This window comes from Thunnus albacares, chromosome 6, assembly GCF_914725855.1.
Source record: "Thunnus albacares chromosome 6, fThuAlb1.1, whole genome shotgun sequence".
Taxonomy (NCBI): Eukaryota; Metazoa; Chordata; class Actinopteri; order Scombriformes; family Scombridae; genus Thunnus; species Thunnus albacares.
The window spans coordinates 7,377,471-7,399,663 of NC_058111.1; the positions used below are offsets into that span (position 1 = coordinate 7,377,471).

The 22,193-nt window shown below is 42.1% G+C and overlaps 2 protein-coding genes and 1 non-coding gene across 3 annotated transcripts; 1 reads left to right on the plus strand and 2 right to left on the minus strand.

Moving 5' to 3' along the window:
- Positions 1 to 2,774: 2,774 nt before the first annotated feature.
- Positions 2,775 to 2,846, minus strand: trnap-agg. Its single transcript has one exon. It is a non-coding gene; the product is annotated as a tRNA-Pro (tRNA).
- A 1,426-nt stretch (positions 2,847 to 4,272) lies between these two features.
- Positions 4,273 to 11,549, plus strand: spred3 (sprouty related EVH1 domain containing 3). The gene is made up of 6 exons (XM_044353080.1): positions 4,273 to 4,396; positions 6,331 to 6,496; positions 6,698 to 6,866; positions 6,967 to 7,028; positions 7,127 to 7,285; positions 7,749 to 11,549. Exons 1-6 carry the CDS (start codon positions 4,386 to 4,388, stop codon positions 8,745 to 8,747), a joined length of 1,566 nt encoding a protein of 521 aa, XP_044209015.1. The 5' UTR covers positions 4,273 to 4,385; the 3' UTR covers positions 8,748 to 11,549.
- A 779-nt stretch (positions 11,550 to 12,328) lies between these two features.
- On the minus strand, positions 12,329 to 21,721 carry dhx34 (DEAH (Asp-Glu-Ala-His) box polypeptide 34). Its single transcript, XM_044353075.1, has 16 exons — positions 20,687 to 21,721; positions 19,910 to 20,221; positions 19,423 to 19,677; positions 19,215 to 19,317; positions 18,719 to 18,936; positions 18,451 to 18,625; positions 17,743 to 17,936; positions 17,511 to 17,612; positions 17,161 to 17,424; positions 16,595 to 16,768; positions 16,385 to 16,490; positions 15,323 to 15,429; positions 14,373 to 14,642; positions 13,527 to 13,718; positions 12,701 to 12,848; positions 12,329 to 12,546 (listed from the first exon to the last, which is right to left on the minus strand). Exons 1-16 carry the CDS (start codon positions 21,377 to 21,379, stop codon positions 12,416 to 12,418), a joined length of 3,444 nt encoding a protein of 1,147 aa, XP_044209010.1. The 5' UTR covers positions 21,380 to 21,721; the 3' UTR covers positions 12,329 to 12,415.
- Positions 21,722 to 22,193: the final 472 nt, after the last annotated feature.

Genomic DNA, 22,193 nt, shown 5'->3' on the forward strand with positions numbered 1-22,193 from the left:
CAGTGGTGCAAAGTAACACAAATACATTTACACAGATACTGTACTTTACTTGAGTATTTCTATTTTATATTACTTTATGCTTCCACTTCACTACATTTCAGCGGGAAATATCGTACTTTCTACTCTACTACATTTATTTGACAGCTTTAGTTACTTTTCAGATAAAGATTTGACACAATGGATAATAAAACAAGCTTTTAAAATACAACACAGTTACCAAATAGTGATTTTTCCCCCCTCTAAACTTCTCACATGATTTCATTTCAATAAATGTTCAAGTGATCCAATATTTCACCAAAAATCAAAGATTAGAGAAAAAGTCCAAAAACTGAAAACAGATTTGTGTATCAGAACTTTGTTTTTTCTTCTTCCCTCTCCCATTAATCATCTCACGACCCCTCAGATTTATCTGGTGACTCTTTGGAGGGGCCCATCCCCTAGGTTGGGAACCACTGGACTAAACTAGCCAACTATATATAAAGTAGATCAAACTAGCTCCACCTCCAGCAGCTACAACAGTAACATGCTGCTCTAACATTGATGCTTCAGTATTAATAATCTAATGATGTCATATATAATGAAATATCAGCCAGAGGGACCAAAACACTACTTTTACTGCAATACTTATAATAATAACAATAATAATAATAACTACATTTTGCTGCTAATACTATGTACTTTTGTACTATGTACTTTTGCCTAAGTAGGCTTTTTCATGCAGGACTTCTACTCATAATGGAGTATTTTTACATTCCTGTATTTGTACTTTTACTTAGGCTAAGTTAAGAATCTGAATACTTCTCCCACCGCTGCTGCTTTTGCACAGTGATACAAATTCTCGACCTGATTAAGAAATTCAGTTAAATTACCACATTGAACGTTTACTGGGAAAAGCCTGCAACTGCCCTGGACCCCAAAAGCCACAGGTCAATTTTACGTGGCCTATGTGATAAACATCTCTGAGAATATGCAACCCTATCTCAATCATATCCCATAGACCTAATGCTACCTGTGCATAAAACCTCACCTGTCAATTTGGTAAACCCATCAGTCTTTAAAAAAAAAAATTAAAAAAATCATAGATAAATCTTTAACTTTAAAGAATCTGATGGGTCACCTGCCAATCACTATTGTGTCCTCAATTAAACTTTTGTAGAATAGCATCAGTAGGCTCGGGCTATAAGCAGGAGTTTATTATTATTATTAATATATTGAATATATTTTTGTTTGAGTTCTTTTGTAATAGTATGTACATATGTACATTTCTGGAGGTATTAAGAAAAGTAGTAAGAAAAATATTTTTTTTAAAGGATCAAAATTGATGCAGCGGAACCAGATATATCATCTTTTTTTATCCCACACATTCTTCAAAAACCTGTTGATTCACTGGACTGTACAGATATGGATGAGTTATGCTAGTAGTGGCTAATTTAGCCTGGAGCTGCCAGCCTCATGCAGAGATGAAGAGCGTGTTACAGAAGTTTGGTAACCTCACTTCTTTCTAACTTCACACCTCCACCTTCTTTCATTTTCAAACTTGTAGTCTTCAGCTGGGGTCGCCAGACTTCATGCAGCTCCCTCTTGAGCCACAATGGCTATACTACTTTTTTCATTTATGCAGTAACTAGTACTCCCTAAGACCTGGAAACAGACTTTGATGTGTAAAATCAGTGGAGTACCCCTTTAAAGGTTCTGTCCGTGGTGCTGAAATGTAAGCGGATTTACGCGCATCTTTTTTCTTTTGAATGAAGCCTTCCTCAAACTGATGGAAGAAGTGAGAATGCAGTATGTACTATTACTAATACCTGCTATAGGCCCGTAAATGGTAAAACTATGCTTAACTGTATGATTTAATCAAAAACAGATATTGGTCTACAAGTGCTGATAAATTAACAACTTAACTTTAAAGCTTCGCTGCGCAAAAAGATGTATGTACAGAGTTTGACACTAGAAGGCTGTTTTTATATTCATCTGCTGAAAGTGGAAAGTTTCTCTGTGCTCACTGAAAATCCGATTTCAAAGAGCGAACATCGGATTTCTATGAGCATGATTTGTGACATCGCAACTAGTTTGGAAGTCAATCGTGGTCCAATCATGATCAACTTACATAGGTGTGATACGGAAACCTGAAGCCTCCAGTGCACATATGTTGAGAAATTGACTTTACAGTGAAGTAGGAGACAAACTTCTGAAATGAAATATATTTGCATATTTATAGATTCTGGAACTATTACTGAGGGAGAGGGAGGATTTTAACAAGATATTTGAACCCTTTTTTTTGTGGAAAAGCCATATCAGACACAAATTATTATTCAAAATAGAGTATTTTATATACACCTTAAAACATGTCTGGAGGTTGTCTTTACCAACAGAGTTGAATTAAGCAAACATGCAAATAACAGTGTGTTATTTTGATCATCTATGTAAAAGGGATATTTCTTTTGAATTTGTGCAGGAAGCCACAGAGCAGCACCTGGGGCCTGATCTGAAGTTTTACTGGTATGTACAACTATGAAGTAATTTAATCATCTTCAGGAGAAAGCTGTAAAGGGACAAAAGGAGAGACAACAACATTATAAATCACAATTTAGTTCAATGGACTGGGACTCAGATGACCTGGCAGCCAGGTCAAGGAGGACACCACTAAAACATGGCAGTAGAACATGCTAATGCCCTTAACTCTTGCTTAACCTATTAGCCTACTAGGTAGGTATTTGAGGTATATTAGGGTATAAATCAAGCCGTTCAAATATAGACTTGAGTAGATAAAAACAGGGCTCGTCCGGGATTTGAACCCGGGACCTCTCGCACCCTAAGCGAGAATCATACCCCTAGACCAACGAGCCAGATAAGGGAAACGCAAATCGCCTTCTCACTCGATGAATGGCCACTTCTGTTTGTACTAGTGTACTACAGAGTTTATCTATTGCTGAAGTTCAAACTCTTACTTCATATCTTAGGTACATTTTAACACACTGCACGTGATAAACATGCCCGTGTCTAACAATAGTGCAGGCCTGCGCTAATTATAACTACGGTGTACATTTAGACTTCTGCCTATAAATGTGTGTGATTCCTTCAATGTAGAGGCGCTGGTCTAATGTTGTTGACTGTCGAGTCATGCTTGTTTCTCTATCTTTCAATGGCAAATTTTCCAACTATTTATACTACTTCCTATAAGGCTAAAACGTAGCTGTACTTTTAAAAAAATCGTGGGGAAAGAAGCGTTTAGAGTTATGCACTATTTTCAAAACAGTAGCCTTTTGTCTTAAAACCACAGTGCAGCAAGCGGATCAACGACGACAATTAACTAGTTTGCATTGGCCTTATTTATGAATTTTTTAAAAAAATAAAGTAACCACAAAATAACCTAAAGATTTGTGCTTAGTCAGAGGGTCGCAGACGTAGAGTCTAATACCAATGATTAAACCAATAATTTAAACCCCAAATTAAACTCTTTGATAAAGTCTGAGATGCCGCTTCTTTTAATGGGGGGGTTGGAGGTGGGTGGAGGGGTCGGGGGGTTTGTTGCTGTCCATGGTGCTGAAATATTTCCAGCTGCCAGCACCAATTCCAAGATCCCATAAGATACCGCAACATATTAGCGTATTATAGGCGTCTACTCATAATAGTTAATACATTAAACAGACCTTAAAAAGCATATAAGGAGCATAAAAATACTTCAGGCTTGTGTATGTCTAATTTTAAAAAAACAACAATGCTTGCAAGGATGCAATGAAGGGCAAATCCACTTAATTTTATTATATTTTATATTTTCCTTAAAATTCGTTTGCCCCGTGATAATCAGAGGATCAAACTGGGGTCATTGATGGTTTACCCATTTTTTTTTTTTCATTTACCAACACGTCACTGCATATATCGACAGCTCCGTAGCTCAATTTCAATAATTTAAAATCACATGGTTACACTGACAAACCCTATAGCCCATCTAAAGCCACGATGCTGTCAATGATTAGTGCGGATGTGTTGGCACAGTGCAGGTAGAGTGAGAGAGAGAGAGAGAGAGAGAGAGAGAGAGAGAGAGAGGGAGAGAGAGGAGGGAGGGAGGAGGGAGGGAGGGAGAGAGGGAGGATGCTGCCAGCGGAAAATGGCTGCTGCAACCTCAAGCCTATCCTGATACACCGAAACGACATCAAGGTGGAGAGAGAGAGAGAGAGAGAGCGAGAGCAAGAGAAAGAGAGAGAGAGAGAGAGAGGAGAAGAGAGAGAAAGATTAGGAAAATGAGAGCAGATAGAGAGAGAATGTGAGTGAGTCTGTGAGTGTTTCCTGAAAGGAGGATAAAAAGAGAGAGAGAGGGAGAGAGAGAGAGAGAGAGAGAGGAGACCCTGGGGTGGGCTGCTGCAAGCGGCGGGCAACACCGAGCCATGGAGGGCGAGTAAGTCCTTAAATTTTCATTTTTAACATTGCACATATATATTCAGCCATCCGCCAAAAAAAAAAAAAAAACGGATAGAAAGAAAACGCCACCGCCATCAATGTTACACCAATCCAACATCATGCACTATTATCACAATCGGTGCACTATAATTTAGCAGGCTGCCGAGAATAAAAACACCATTACGTAGTCTTGAATCAACAGCATACACCCCATTTCCGATATATCCATGCCAATATGGGATAAATGTTTAGCCACCTACATGTGGACCTGTGCTTTTAGACGACTGGCACACTATCCACACGCACAAAAATTTATGAAATAATAATAAATATCGTGTTAAACAAGCATCAGAAGCTATGCAACAATTCAAAAAACTAAATGCGTGGTTAGCGATTGGTAAAAACAGTCACGAAATCAGTCAATGTGTAAAATGTATGGTGGTGGTGGTGGTGGTGGTGGTGGTGAGGGGGGAGAAAAAAAAAAGACGAAATATGGCGAGTTTGGGGCCAGCATCGCGTCATTCAAGATATGGCTACAGTAAAACGAGGGAGGGATGGAGGCGTTGTGATTTTTATCAACGTGTCTCGGGGTTTCATTATGATTTTTAAAGCCAAACTTTATGAATGAAATGTGATTTTTCTCTCTCTCTCTCTCCCTCTCTCTCTCTCTCTCGCTCTCTCCCTCATCCTCACCCCTCCTCTCCTCCTTCCCTTCTAATCGGGCCCCCTCCCCCCATCTCTCGTTTCCTCTCCATCCTCTCACCCACTCGTTCCTTTTCTCTCTCTCTCTCTCTCTCTCTCTCTCTCTCCCTCTCTCTCTCTCTCTCCCTTCCCTTTTTCACACGCGATTGCATTGTATTTAGGCCTAGTAAAAAAAAAAAAAAAAAAAAAAAAAATCGAGATAAATAACGCACAGTGCGATTGTCGAATATCCAGCCTTGCTCCCATCCCATTCATAAAAATATATAACATAATATCGGGGTGTGTTAATGAGTGCGTGCAGCAGGGGCGGAATGGAGAAAAAGGGGCGTCTGGGAAAAATAATTGCAACAATTAAAATTCAGTGTGATTTGAAAATAACAAAAAAAAAAAAAAAAAAAAAACACGCGTCGGTGCATGCATCATTACATGCACATGTCGGACTGCGGTGCTGAATTATTCAGCCGACTGGTGAGGACAGAGCTTTTTTTTTTTTTTTTTTTTTTTTTTGCAAGAATGCCGGGGCCTCTGATGGCGAATGGGTGCGTTCATTGATACATCTATCTGGGAAACACTCATTCTTCCTCCCTCCTCCCATTTGGCCATTTCTCTCCTCCTCACCGCTTGGCTTTCTTGCTATCCATTTGCTTCATAGTTTTCCCTTTATTCACACAGCAGCACACACACACACACACACACACACACACACACACACACAGCCTTTCAGTCAGTCGCAACACTGATTTATGCTCCTGTGTTAAGCAGCAGAAAATCTTTGAAATAACGCCAAACCCACTTTGTCCAAATTCTTCTCGTTATTTTCCACATTTGTTTACCGTCATCACATGCTAATTGTGATTCGATTTACCTCCATCACGTGACCATGGATTATTTAAGAAGAAGAAGAAGACTACTGTATGATTCGCCTTTGAGCTGTCATGTTGCAACAGCGGTTGCTCATATAGGCCAAACTGTCACTTGTGTCTTCTTTGTGTGAATTTAATTATGATATTTCAATTTAACAGAGCTATAACAATAATAATAATAAAAACAGTCGCCTGCACTAGAAATTTTTGAAATTTGCTCTGCATTTTTGTACCTAACTGAACTCTTTCTTCAGCTAAAGGTGTATGGATGCGTGCACTTTTGCGCGTATTTGTGTGTGCGCATATGTAGCGTTTATTTAATCAGCCTGGGCCTCTCACTGCTCACTCTTCTTGGCTTCCCTGACAGTGTGCGTGTTCGTGCGGTGGTGATGACACGTGATGACTCCAGTGGCGGTTGGGTGCCCCTTGGAGGTGGCGGCTTCAGTGATGTGGTCATATGTAAGGGGCGGAGTCATGACGGAAGGGGGCGGAGAGAATACATCATACGTGGAGAACGGCTGCGAGATCGAGCAGTGAGTGTGTGCGTGTGTGTTATGGCTGTCTTTGGTGCCACGTTGCTCCTCAACACCACCTAAAGACTAGTAGATTTATGATATGTTGTGGGGTGGGGTGGGGGGGGGGGGGGGGGGGGGGGCATAATTTGAGGATGGGATACATATTCATTAGTAAACTAACCTATTATGTTACCGGGGGTTGTTGTTTTGTGTCTTTAGCCAGTGTTGGAGTGTGCGGTGCAAAGGGGGTTAGTGTACAACAAGGTGAACCCGATCTTCCATCACTGGCGAGTAGAGGATCGCAAGTTTGGCCTTACGTTCCAGAGTCCTGCCGACGCCATCTCCTTTGAGAAAGGGCTGCAGACTGTCATAGACAAGCTCGACAGAGGTACATGGGCCACGATTTAACTGATTTCGTTAGTTGTGTTCATATTGGCTTTAGAAAAATATCCAGAAAGGCCTAAATCCTTTCTTTTGATGTCATCAAGGCTCTGACTCGCCCTCGTCCTCCACACCAGAAGAGGCCGACACTGAGGATGATGGACAAGCTGTGAGTATCTGAGTGGTTTGAGCGTTTATTCCCTGATAAGGGCTCCAGTTCACTTACTGGTGTCTTTGGCTTATAGGATGACATACAACCTCTGCTAGTCCCATACAGGAAGTGAATCGTCATCCAACAGCAGGAAGGAGATGCTTCCCAAACCCATCACCATAGTGACAAGCGAGTCGTCCTCTACCTGCTTCGTGCGGCCGGAAGAGTTTGGTTTTGGATCCAGCCATGCTGTCACCACTCAAACACCTGCTCAGGTAGCAACACCCTCATGCTACAAGTCCATCATTGGTGCTTCTCAGTACTTACATGTTCTACTTACACGTGAGAGCTCTAACAATGATTAGGAATAGTTCTTGAAGGGGAAGTCTGGGAATGGCATGTTAAGGGGTTCCCTGCAAAATCAGGTATATTTTAAATTCATTACTAGAGAGGAGAACAATGAAAAAACATGTAAGATTGACTGTTTGGTTGACTTTTTTCCTCTGTTCCTACTTTAAGTCCTCACCTGCAGCAGCAACATTTATTTAATTGTGCATGAAGTCAAATTAAAATCAAAATGATCCTCCGATGTCCCCGAGAACGAAATCTGATCAAATTTGGGATTCTTGGTCATTTGTGCACCTTTTTGAGATATTCTTGAGATGAAAACCTTCTATAATTGCTGCCACAGTACACGCTGTTCCTGACTCACTCTGTAATTCTATACCCTCTCCACAGATCCACACCAGGCCAGGACAGCTCTCGCAAATGACGGCCGTGTTGAATCCCCCAGCGCCCCCACCCCCACCTCCTGCTCCGCCTACTCCTCCTGTGGGTCCCCCAGCCTCATCTCCTCTGTCACCCCTCTCGCCCACCATTTCTCTGCTGGAGGAGGGAGACCTGCAAAGTGTAGATCCTTGCAAGGACCTGTGGGGTTCCCGCGGTTATGAGGACTACCGACGGGCGGGGGCCACCAGGACTATGGTCGGGGGGCTGACTGGGGGTGTGGTTGTCGGCGGCGGAGGGAGTCTGCAGGACAAGTCAGAGCTTTGTGTGGTTCGCTTCGAGAAGGAGCTGGCGGGAGTGGGGACAGCAGGCTGCGACGTAACAGTGACCCTGGACAGTAAGGCTTCCCAGCGTCTGTCCTCGTCGTCGCCCACCTGCATGTCAATGCCCAACGCTGTGTCAGGCGTGTCCTCAGGTGCCGGTTCACCCCAGGAGACGGGCAAAGGCTCACCCTCTCCCTGCTGCATACACACTTCACTGGCCACGCCCCGATCGCGGACTCGTAAGAGAGGAGGAGGGGCCAGCAGCGGCGGCGATCCGGGGGTAATCTCCCCCGACGATGACAGCCCATGTCCTCAGGCCTCGTCGTCGTGCTCATCTCGTTGTGTGTACTGCCGCTCGGTTTTCAGTGCTTCGGAGAATGGGCGGGGCCGCTGCAGAGATGCTCCGGACCCGGCCCTGCACTGCCTGCGCCAGTGGACCTGTGTGTGGTGCGCAGAGAGTCTGCTCTACCACTGCATGTCAGACTCTGAGGGAGAGTTCTGGGAGCCTTGCTCGTGTGATGACTCACTGGGGGGCCACCCGCACCCCCTTTGCTGTGCCCGCTGGTTGGCCCTCCTGGCCCTGTCACTCTTCGTGCCCTGCATGTGCTGCTACTTGCCTTTGCGCGCCTGCCTGCGGTGTGGGGAGAGGTGTGGCTGCTGTGGGGGAAAGCACAAGGCGGTCCGATGAGACCAGGCTCGGGGGTGGGAGGGGTTCCTCGGACCCAGGGGCTTTGGGTGTTGAGATAAGAGAGCATCTGTAGGGATGCAGGAGGTGGAGTTTCGAAGGTGGAACAGTGCTCTCAGTAGACCCAGACCTCTGACGTGGCCCTCCAAAGCCCCACGGCCTTCCACTGCATTCCGCTCTTTCTCTTTTCAACCTGGGGCCTTCCTCACTGGTCCATGCCTGCAGAAGGTGCGCTGCACTCAGACCAGGCTCTGTGGGAGACATCTGGAGCCTTCATAGTGGATTTACTGAGGGTCGGCTAATCTACAGTTAGCGGTCAGAGACTTTACCGAAGGAAGAGAGTGGCAGAGGCAACGACGATGTGTACACTGTTTCAAATGTCCGTTTTTTTTATTTAGAAAGAAAAACACAAAAAACAAAAGATGTTTATATATATGATTGTTATAATTTTAATTGGTATATTTTATTAAGTGTAAAACATATTGACAGAATCCCCCAATGGCACACACTACCACGTATTCACAAACATGAGATCTTGGGGAAGTTATTTGTTTCATGTTGGCCTGTTTATCAGTCAGATGAACAGAGGTCACCCTTTACCTCTAACTTTACCTCAGATGTAACTCAAGCCCTGGTTAAAGAAAGGAAAAAGAGGAGGGGAGAGAGAAGTTTGGAGAGAAAGAGTGCAGTCATCAAGAAAGAATGAGCATCTGAGACCACTAGTGTTGTGTTTTGGTTAAAGTGGTAGACCACAGTGGAAGAAAGGTTATCAAATGCAAAGGGACAATTATTAGTAAGGGAAGTTGCAATGACAACCACAAAGACTTAAAAGTCATAATGTGATTCATTATGGTCCTTTGTAACCATAACGAGGTTACAGTATTTTTGTTTTCTGAAGAAAAAAAAAAAAAGAGAAAATCAAGAATGTGTGTCGAACATTAAACACCCACACTTTACACAGATTTTTCATCTCTCCATGTATTTTTAAAGTATTAATCATTGAAAACATCACATCCCAACCACTGTACTTGTTGAATCAGTCAAGGTGCTAACGTACACAACGACCATGCAGTCCCGACCCCAAAGAAAAACAAAACAGGGCCCCATGCTAACCAATCTGTAGACGTGTCTAGGCCTTCGAATGAGACGCCACCAAAAAAAAAATTAAGTGCAATGAACAATGTATTGAAAGAGTATTTTTGTACCAGTCACTCACTTTAGGAAAAAGCTAAGTGGAAATCGAAAAAAGTGTGGGAACTGAATACTGTAGTGTGTTATTGTGTTTGATATCAAGCAAGAAAATATAAATAGGAACACAAAATTGTCTTTGAGCAGCAGCACGTGGCTCACAGGTGTGGCGTTTTTAAACGTGCGTGCTGTAGACTGTTGACCCTGTGATAAGAAAAGAGACACATTGACTTGAAAACAGATGAATGGATCAAGGTATTTGTTTGGGCACAGTGGCAGATGTGTTTGCTGAATGTTGCTTTAAGTATGAAGCTGAAAAAGCTGCTATTTTAAGTCCCGGCCTCTAACTCTATTCAAACTTTTCCCGCTGCCTCTTAGCAATCTATAAGGTGGTGCAACAGAGTCAGAAACAATCCTTCAAGTTGTTAATTCCACCCAAGTTACTGAGGATGCTAAACAGTGTGTGAAGAAAGTTTTTGTCAGTTGGACTAAAAGATAAATTCAACCCAAGACATTTTTAAAACGCCTCTGGTGATGTAGATTGCATTTCTTTGTCTATTTTGCCGATTGGTAAAAGGTAGATTAAAATATATTCCCATCACAGCTGCAACAAATTTTATTACCAATGTTAAAATGTCAACATAAACATCAGGTTTTGGTGTTAATCCCTCAGAATCAAAGTACAAGAGCCTCTTGCACAGCCTCCATTTTGCACCAGTGTTTAACAATCATGCAGGGTGAAATGTAGTAGTACTGAAACAGCAGAGACACCAGTTTCTCTACTGAAAGTTGCCTCTTGACCAATATGCAGTGCAGCCACAAGATATTTTTGGGTAAAGTGGTCCAATTCTCATTTTTTTTCAACCCTAAACTCGGGCTCTGCTATTCCTGACAGTGTTGTTATTGGCGCCTTTACCTACACGAAGAACCAACCGCTGAATGCAAGAAGCTTGTGTCTGGTTTTCTGTGATCAGACGGCTAGGTAGAAGTTAATTACACAGGTTGAGTAAAAGTGGGAACACTAAAACAACAAAATAACTCATGAAATGCACTGATCATCCCAGATGGATGATATCTTAACAGTGTAAGAGAATCTGAGGGGAGGTTTCTCTGTTCCATCCAGAGGTATTCTCCTTTTAAAATGAAAGAAATGTATAAGGAAACCGTTGTTTACAAGCTATATTACAGTGTCATGTCTCAAATGAAGAATCACCTGATAGACCTTGAATTATGGCAGAATGAACCTTTCAGAAGCTTCACCGGATTATTTACATTTTAGGTTTAGCCAAGAAATTTTTTATCCCAAGTGACTTAAAGTGAATGAACAGGCAGCAGGGTTCAGAGCCAGGACACACGACTGCTGATGAATACAACCCTTGACGTCCCAGTTAGGGGGCAGTCATCTTCACTACTAGGCCAGCCTTCCAACAATGTTGGTCCACTTTAAAAAAAAAAAAAAAAAAAAAATCCTGTCACAATGGCAGGAAACACAAACCCAGTCGGTCACTGGACTGCCATTCCCTGATCCTAAATTAACCCTCCATTCCCCACACAACCCCCCCCCCCCCCACACACACACACACACATACACACATATCAGCAATGCGTAGACCTGCACACACACACATACACAAGTTCACTCGATGGTGCAGATATACAGAACCAGTAAAGCCATTGCACACAGTTTGCTACTTCTGGTTCAGAAATGGTGTTAGAGTACAGTACTGACAGTCATGCGATCACAATTGCAGGCCCCATTCTTACATCTTAATAAATGTGCCTTTTGATTTGAGTAATCAATAACTTATGATTTCTAAGTAACTCTGTATTAAGTACTATTTACTTTTTGGGTTATTGATTTCTGCCAATGTGCATATTTTCAAATGTACGTATTTATTAGTTTCAAAGTAATTAATGAGATATTACCTGTTTATTTATTTATTGAGATATTTATTCTGATTCTTTATTTTTTTGAGACAGGTTTTTATCTTCCGTGCTGTCTTACTTCTGACTTTGTGCCAATGTGCTGCTTTGAGGTGTTACATATCGTGGGTTTGTATCATTATTAAACCCTCACTCTATATTTTAAAACCGGTGTTTTCTTCTCTCTCTCTCTCTCATGTGTCATTTACTCACTGTGCCTTTTTCAAAAAACACTGTATGAAAAGTTGTATTCTATAATAATTTCTTAATGCCGTCTAAAAGACATTCAGTCCATAAATGTGTTCGTCATATGTTTAAAGTTTGGAAGAGTGTTTTCTCCAAATATGGACATCTATTGGAAGAGAACTATGCAGAAGACAACAGCCAATATATCTAATGAACATTAGAGGGAAGTAACAGCCTTCTATAAACTGTCTTAAGTACAAAAAGGTAGAACAACGGTGATGCAAATGTTACATAAAAAAACAATTTTATTCCATTATCAAAACAGAGCAGATACAAGCTGTAGTGAGTTGTTCTCCTTTAGGTGCTGTGGTCAGTTAGCACATGTGCTGCCTTTTGTGTTTGAGGATCTCAGTAGAGGTGAGCTTCAGGTCTTCGTTACAGACGTCACAGTGATAAACTCTGGTCAGACTGGACACAGACGAGGAGGCCTTTTCACCTTCTGGCTCTGAAAAACACCCGCAAAGAGTCTCGAGTTATTATTCTCTTTCAAAATTACAGGCACCAAATATCATAAGTCAGCTGCTGAATGTGTTAGAGTGACCCGATACCTAAAAAAGATACCTCAAAATAAATAATCAGTATCAACAGAAGTTTCTGACCTTTCTCCTGCTGCTGCTGCTGTTCTCCTGCTGGCCTGCAGGAGGCCTCGTGCTGCATGCGTTCCAGTGGAGTTAGAGGCATGTAGAGGTCACAGTTAGGACAGGTCCAGAAGGTGCGTAAACACTCACTATAGAGATCCTTTGAGTCCTGCAAATCATAAAGTAGAAACACAAGGATGGATGACACTTATTATAATATTTCTGTCCAGTGTGGTGATCAGTTAATTTTAAGTGAAATGGTTTAAAATCTAAAGGGATAAACTGTATATTCATTTATGAAAAATTAAACACAGCTTCAACTAGCTAGAAATTATTTTGTTGTTTGGGAATTAAACTCCTCTATTTTATGCTGTTTTTGTCTAATTTTAACTTCATCTGTCCAGTAAAAAATAGACTGATCTGTTCTACTAGTCTTCTAATGTTGTCCAGCAGCTCTACTGGAGCAGTTAGGTTCAGTTGTTGAGGTAACAAACAGCTCCAAGCTCAGTTATGTTTAATCCCTTTTCAACACTTTATGCTCAGAATACCATTTTTATAATGTCTGTGTTAATAAATCAATACCAAGAAAAACAGGATGATGTGGCAACAAATAATGTGGGAAAAATGTACAATACATGAAAAAAATCTTTGCATGACACACGTGACAACTTGTGTATCCTTGAGAAAACAGCTGCAGGGATATAACTATATTGTTTGGTTGTACAGGTGGGAAAGGGGGCTGGTATGCTACACCTGAAGTGACCTCTAACTGCAATTTTCCACAAAATAAACATAACGGGAATTTCCTTTAAGATCGCCACTGTTACACTGAGATAGACGGACTCACCGCCAGACAGTTGTAGGTAAAGAAACTGGTGACACGTAGGCCTCCTTTAATAGGGTCCGGCTTGGCCTCCACTCCTGGAAACAGCGGGTTTAGATCTGGAGTTTTGGTTTGAGACAGCTCCGACTCAGACTGAGGGCCGATGTACAGGTTCTGGGTCTGGAAAGCTGTGAGTCGCCGCAGACTGTAACTGATCTAGGAAAGGTAAGAGGCACAAGGAAAGTACAGAAAAAGCATATTAAATGAGGTGATAAAATGATGAATGAGCAGCAGAGGCAACAATACAGGTTTTACACTTGGTTTACTTTTCTGTTTTAATGCTGCTTTTTATTGTTCATATAAGAAACAACATGAACTGAGATACATTTCCCCAGTTCCCACCATCCACCCCTCATCTCCATATGGCCAGAATAACCAACATAACCAACCTGACAGATTACTAAAAACATAACAAAAGTTTTAAGTTTTATGTATTACATTTTTTAAATTGTGTTTCTTCCATCCTTCCTTCTTTCTGCATTGATTTTCAGTGAAGTTGTATCTCTTGTATTGTCTTGTTTATTTTTTGGTGGCACATTAAAACCTCTTAATGATTAGTTAAATCTCACCTGCACAAACGGTTGATAGTAATTCTTGTTTTTCATGTGTGTATTTTTATGATTTTATTAAATTTTGTCAGACGGAGCAGCATTTTCCAAAATATAAGGAAAACCTTGACACAACTGTTACAAAACTATTTTAAATTCTGAAACATAATTACATGATTTGCATCTGTACAAGCTACATATTGTTATTGCTACTTTTGGGATGTATTATACTGTCTCCAGCAGGTCAGCACAGCTTCAGTACCTCAGTGTAGAGCAGGAAGCGGACCAAGTTTTCGCTCAGCTTCTCCATGACTCTGCGGGACACCCCCTGAACTGTTGGTTCTTCTCCCGCGGGGCTCTGCCCCAGCTGGGCCAGCAGGAGGCGCTCCCACTCAGCCCTGAGTGTCAGAGCTGTGGACAGGACCTTCAGGGCCCCCTCTGGCTCCCTCAGCTCCAGCTCCAGCCACCCGTCCACCACCAGACGCGTACAGTCAGCGTTACTGTCCACAGAGTTTGCTACCAGCAGCAGAGCCTGGTAAACACACGGAGACACACAGACAGTTAACACCACTGTATCATGAATCGTCAATTGGCCGAAGCTGAGAATTAAGGAATAAATCATGATAGAAGAAAGATGGTATATTTTACAGGTGGTTTTGTTACACATAATATATTTTTCATAATATTTGAATATGTGAGGTTTGGTGTAAAAATGAAAAATAAATAAAATGATACAAAAAACATTGTAACTATAAAAATAAAATCTGCAGCATCACTCTAAGGGACTGCTGTATGATCTGTATAACAACCTTAAAATGACAAAACTGTATAAGTGCTTTATAAAAAGTTACTTATTGTTTCTCAGAAATTTCTAAAATGAACATAATTTAATCTGTGCTAAATACATTTCACAGAAAACTCAAAACCACCAGTACAAAAGAATTACCCCATAAACCTCATGTATAACCAGTGTTACTTGCTTCCAGTGTATCAATAATACTGGAGTCAGTGTATTGATAATGGACGACTCAACTGACAGTTCTGTCCTGCTACTAGAAGTGATTCAGTCAACAAATCAACACAAAACTGGCTTATATAGGTTTGTCATCACTATTTCAGGCTAACATAATACACAACATTATCTGGGTTAATCCGTGAGGATTTTTCAGCAGTTTGTGGTGGGAGCAGGGACATCCCACATCGAGTACTAACTTGCAGCGCTGGAACCCGCACACAGTTGGACAAATACGGCTTGTTGGTCTCCAGCAGAGTGACAAAGGCTAGCAGCTGGTGTCTGCTGCTGTCCCTTCTATCGGGCCCTGTGGGCAGGAAACAAGAGACAAAGAGGGAGAGGCAGATGAGGTATGATGAGAGACACGTACAATATGGTAGTGAAAGGAAGAGACATGAGAAATAAACAAGAATAAACAAGACAAGGGAGGATGAGGAATAGGTGTTACACAGAGCATTTTAGAGTACACTTTCTTTACATGGTAACACTTTACTTTAAATCCCCTCATTTAGTATTTATAAACAGTATATAAACATGTAGTAAATGGTTTCTAACACACTATAAATGTAGTTGTAAGCACATATAAGGACATTTTCAGTGCTTATTAACGGACAGTATGTAAACAATAATAACCTCTCCTATGAAGACATATTTTATATTATTGCAGCTGTGTTTTACTATGTTGTCATTCATTATCTGTTTATATAACAGCTTCCATGTACATGTGCTCACAGGAGGAGATATAGTTGTAGACAAATACTTCATAAAACACTTAAAATGTCCTTATATCTGCTTATAACTACATTATAGTGTAATAAACCATGTATTTAATGTTTGCATACTCTATACAGATGCTAATGCTATTGTTACCATCAGCAATATTGTCTTTGCAACATAAAGAAACAAAAGTTAAGAAACAGATTCAGTCAGTACCAGAAAGACACATTTGGGTGTGCGTCAGTTCATCTTTTAGGTAGTGCTTGAAAATTATTTAGGAATTGTGAACTGCTAGTGAGGTTAAATGTCTTCTAATTGCAGATTTAATTGAAAGTTGCCCATCTCTCAGTGTATTTTGAAGGTGTTTAGGTGCTTTTTAAAGTTTTGGCATCCACAGCGGAGCTATAACTTTCAAATAAATCAGTTAATCAACCACACCACTGGAGTGAAACTAATCTTGTCAATTGGTTAATTTTTAAACAAGTAATTCAATTATATTTAAAAATTCTACACGTGTTGCTTTTAAAGATGTTTCAGAGGTTTACCCATCTCTCTGATGTCATCCTCAGGCACATGTAATACCTCCGGGTCATTGGCAAACACACTGGTCGGGTGGATCACCACTCCCTGCTTATTCCTTGTGTGAAACACCTAAACAAACAAGTTGAAGAAAATGATCCATCGCTATTTAAACAATGACTTCACTGACATGACCTCATTTCACTGTATTGTATAATTAAATCTGATGGCCTGACCTGGTCAGAGTCCTTGCGGTTGGAGTTGTGCTCATCAGGCAGAGCCAGCTGAGGGTAGAGGCCTCGGCAAAGCAGCAGCTTAAGCAGAGCCTGCTGGCGGGAGGACATGTCCTGACTGACGTTGACCGCCTCCTGCAGCTCTGACACGTTGTGACGCAACTTGAACTTCACCTCCTGTTGCAGACCGAACAGCACCACAGAGAGATCAATCAGTGTCGCACACACACACACTCAAAGGCACAATCATATCCACTTCTATAGTTGACAGGCCTTGATACAATATGTGCTGCCCTTTCTTCCTTTATGCAAAGATAATGTCCTGTTAACTGTCCTGATGTCAATTCCAGCAATTTAATGTTGCCAGAATCCACAAAACTTCCCAATTTCTTTGCTGCAGACAATTTCTGTGCAGTTAAAAGTTTAAAAAATGGGTATATACAGTATTTAACACAGGTGGCCCCATCAGTAACACATATTATTTAAACATGGCTTAAATATGTTCATTTATTTGTGAATGTTAAATGCTGCTTTGTTATTTCCCATGTTATGCTGTACTCTGCTTTCACCTGTATGTCCATGTTCTGTCCTGATCCCTCCTTGTCCTTCCTGCCTTTGCCTGCTTCCTCTGTGTCTGATCCTGATGACAACTCTCCATCCTGGCCTCCTTCCAGCCTCAGCACTTTACGTCTGCTGCCCTCCAGCTGCTCGTGATCTCTCTTCAGCTGATGCAGCTTCCTCCTCTCCGTCAGCCTCTCCCTGCGCTGCTCACGGTCACCACCGGAGGGAGCGCTGTGCTCTGGTTCCATCAGGCCATGGCTCTTCAACAGGTCCTGTTAACCAGAGAGGAAGTACATATTGGGGCAACAGTGCTCATACTTATAAAGCTTATCAAATGTTGTAGGTCTCAGCAGCCTACCCTGAACTGTCTGCGTAGGTTGACCATCTCATAGAGTCGCTGTTCCTCCAAACCTCTCCTCCGGCACCACTTCCTTGAGCCGCCACCTCTGTCTCCCTTCACCTGTTGAGGTAAAAAATCTACAGTTTTATGTACAATAAAACCCATATTTTATTTGCAACAGTTACATTTTCGTTTGCAATTAGGAGTGTCAAATCTATTTGTACATTAAATAGCCACTGCCCATACTGACCTCCACCCAGGCATTGAAGGTGTTGAGCAGGGTGAAGGGGTCTCCCTGGTTGCTGTGCAGGGGTTGGCAGGCAGTTGCACAGTCTGGGTTGTGCTGTGAGTTGCGCAGGAAAGGTGACTGAACACTGAGAGCTGCTGCCACTGTCAACACTGGCTCCACCAGGTTAAACAAAGAACCCAGCACCAGCATCTTCCCTGAATGAACACAAACACACACACACTAAATCTAACTGTTGGTTAAAGTTGCTACTGTGTGTGTAGCACTTTTATTTTTTGGGGGGGGTATTTTAGGCCTTTATTATACTGATATTATACTGATATTATTATACTGATAGTAGAGAGATGACAGGGGAGAGAGATGGGGAACAACATGCCACAAAGGTCTGCTGCCAAAATCTAATCTCAGGCGTTACAGTTATGTAACACATGTCTTAACCAGTAAGCTACTGGGGCATGCCTGTGCAGCGCTTTTAAACACCAGAATGTCATTGCCAGATTAATTGTGAAATTTTGTATAATTACTTCAAACAAAAGAGACCAAGCCTGAAAATGTCTTATTTGAACTCGCATTTTCTGCCAATTTATTCAATTTCAAATATCATTTAACTGTGTTCTGTTGGCAGTTTCATGAAAAAAAAAAAACATTAAACTCAGAAAAAAACATAAGGATAAACAAACTACAGCATGGTTTGGGTGTAGGGATTCTTACCTATGACTACGTCTACAGGCAGCTGAGCCAGCAAACTCCCAATAGAGGTCAGTTCACCACGACTGTCTAGTGCTCCCTGCTCTTTCAGATAAGTAACTGCAGCCTGGATACTAGCAGCTGGAGGTGGATCAATGAAGACAAAAGAAAGTGGATCTCCAAGACTCATGCTCTTCATCTGCAGGAACAAAACAGCATCAATCAAGTTGGAATTTAACTAAAAGAAACTGAACAAAGATTTGCTATCCTGCTATCTAAAGGATATAGTTACCTGAAGGATGAGGGAATCCAGAGCCACCCTGTGGATTTCAGGCACAGGATAAGGTGCGAAGGCGTCGTAGTCAGACTCAGCGTAGAGGCGGTAACACACTCCTGGACCTGTACGACCGGCTCGACCTTTCCTCTGCTCAGAGCTGGCTCGGCTGATCCAGAACTCCTGCAGACGTTGCATCTTGGCTTTCGGATCAAAACTCATTTCCTTTACCTTTCCTATAAAAGAATATGTAACAACAGAATTCATTCATATGGTTGGTTGCTCCACCACATATATTATAAGGATCACTTGAAATACTTTGTCTTTCCCGTTAACATAGTGTTAATACTTCCAAGTGTCTTGTTTGCCACCTGTGCTTTTCCAAGAAATGATTCGCCTGTATGTTTCTGCTTTAGGAAACCTAATAAACTCTTAAACTTTGCCAGTGTAAAGCACACTTAAGATAACTGTGAAAGGTTAATCCCAGGCTACGGATGTATTTGTTGTTCCATACCTGAGTCGACAACAAAGCGTACTCCATCTATTGTAACTGAGGTCTCAGCAATATTTGTAGAGATGATGCACTTTCTCACTCCGGGAGGAGCAACGTCAAACACCTGAAGAATGACATGACGACCGACAATTAGGACTGATAAACCAAACCCAACATATTTGATGCAAACATTATCTGTCCATTCTGATAATAACAAAGCAGACTGTGCCTTATCCTGCTGGGCCAGTGAAAGGGTGCTGTGCAGCGGTAAGACTATCCAACGACGTGTGTGTGTGGCATAAATCTGACAGGCCTCCTGGATGGTGGAGATTTCCGCCACACCGCTGAGAAAGAGGAGCAGGTCCCCGCGCTCTTCTGGGGGGTAACGCTGGTCGATGCCCTGCAGGATGCGCAGGTACGGTCTGGGATCCATCTTCTCTGAACGTGAGGACTGCTCCTCAGGAGGGATGGGCTGATATATCACCTTAGCACAGGAAACGGGTATTTTAAAGAAATATGTCAGGCAAAGTTAATGCTTCAAACCTATACTGCAAGCAGCTAATTTGAAGTTTATAATTGCAGACCAACCAACGGACTACCAAAACCATGTTATACTCACATGTTGAGTATTTTGCTCAATTTGTGTTTTGAAAGTTATAGTTTTTCCCCATCTTGTCACTTATTTATTGAGACAAATACTGTAGTCCTCTGCTTACCTGTATAGGAAACAGCCTGCCTGGTACCTGCAGCACAGGGGCACCATTGAAATAGTCAGAGAAGAGTTTGATGTTGATGGTGGCTGACATAAGGATGAGACGCAGGTCTGGGCGGTTGGCCAGCAGAGAACGCAGGACACCAAGAAGGAAGTCACAGTGGAGGTGCCTCTCATGGACCTCGTCCACGATCACCACGTCGTATTGAGCCAGCGTCCCGTCCTGCTGAATCTGCCGGAGCAGGAGCCCCTCAGTCAGAAACAGTAGTTTGGTGGCTGTGGTCCGGGTGGTCTCAAAACGTATCTGGTACCCTACCTGCAAAACATAACTGCATTTTGTGAGCTCTTATGTGTTTGTTTGTTTTTCTTCAAATTTGTACTTCCTGCATTTACACACAAGTCAGTGCTGCAAAAAAATAAAAAGCATATATTTGACTAGATCTGCAAATAATTACAGTTTTTTTCTGTCTTTGGTTTTCTGATTAATTTAATCCCCACAGAATTAATTTATGAAATGGCCAAATTGATGGCAAAAACCCTCTATACACTACTGGAGTTTAGACAATGTGTTACTTAGTTTATAATGACATTAAACAAACCACAGTAAGAAAATATTTGTATTTGTGATGCTGTGATGACCAAATGATGTCAAAACTCCCTCCGGTCCAGTTGCCTTTAAAATGAGCACTTCTAGATGTTCTACGAGACTTTACAGACAAGTCAGCACATTGTTTTTAATGATGACGTGCAGTCAGTGCTTCAACAATAGCTGGTGACAAACCTTTGAGCCGTACTGATTGAGACTCTCAAAGCTGACCCTCTTTGCGAGGGATATACATGCGATGCGCCGAGGCTGCGTGCAGGCGATGTTGTTGAAACCAGCAGAGAGTAGATACTGAGGCACTTGGGTGGATTTCCCACAGCCCGTGTCCCCTGCCACCACAACCACAGGGTGGCGTCGCACCAGATCCACTACCCGGCTGCGGTACTGGAAGATGGGCAGATTCTTCTGCTCCCGTCGAAGCTTGGCCAATTTACCGAAACTCTGTCTCTGGCTGAAGTCCAGGAAGTGCAGGAGAGCCAGGCGGCAGTCTGAGGTCTCCTGAGAACCTGGACCAGAGGAGCTCTGACCTGACTTCCCCAGGCGCTCCTCGATGTCCCTGGTACACACAGAGACATTGATCCGGTACCGAGCATCGTACTCTTTAGGAAGGTCAAGATCCACCTTTCCAGTACCGGACTTCCTCCTGTCTTTCCCTTCTTCTCTGTTGTCTTTTCGACTGGCTCCACATCCAGACATGTCTCTCTTTGTCTTGAACCTCTGGAAACGGTCAAAGAAAGCCCAGAACTCTTTGTGTTCCGGGCTGCCAGCCTGAATGTAGTCATGCCTGCGGAAAAAGATCTCGTCCAGCTGGGCTCGGCACTGCGGGCTGTCCCAGTCCCATCTCCGGTCTCTGCTCCGGCCTGAGCTCATATTCACGGTCCGTTAACAGGGTTCAAGTTTAGCGACTGTCAACAACTGAAACCGACATGTCAACCTGCTAACAGCTCAGTAAACCCGACTGTAGCTTCAGCATGGATAAACTAACTTACACACAACTCCTTTTTAAATCTGATTTTTGACGTCATGTGTCAGCCAACACGTCCGGAAAATAGTTTTAAAGGCTACATCTCAGATTATTGGACAATATTATATCACAGCTGCAAGAGAAGAATAACTGATGAATAAAAACTGAGCAAATACAGTTGTTACTTTGCCTGTTTCGAAGACCGGCGGATTGGGCGGAACAATAACACAGTCGGAGCCGTTTCCGGTCCGTTCTTAAAAATGTTCCGACAAACATTCCTATTAGTTCCGCGGTTATAAAACAGTGGAACATATTTCTGTGTGGAAACAGATTTGTCACTATTTCATTCACACTTTCACTTCAGATGTGCTACTTTGGAGACGGAAAAAAATTAGAAGAAAATATATTTTTGCCTTGGAAGCAAAAGAATTGCCCTTTTTAAGATGGTACACCATTTTTTATCCATAGACTGTAAAAAAAAAAAAGATTTTACAGGTAGATTTTTACCCCTCACATTTAGCGTATATGGAATCGAATTATTCAAAATGACTTAATGTAATGCAGAGTAAATGTCTATCAGAAACAGTTCTGTAAAAATGGAAGTGCTGAAGTGGAGACCTAAATGATTACAATGCAAATGGATCAGATGTAATGGAAGTTTATAAAGCAAAGTCATACTGAAACTTCAGATGAAATGTAGGTCAGTGCATGAAAACAGAT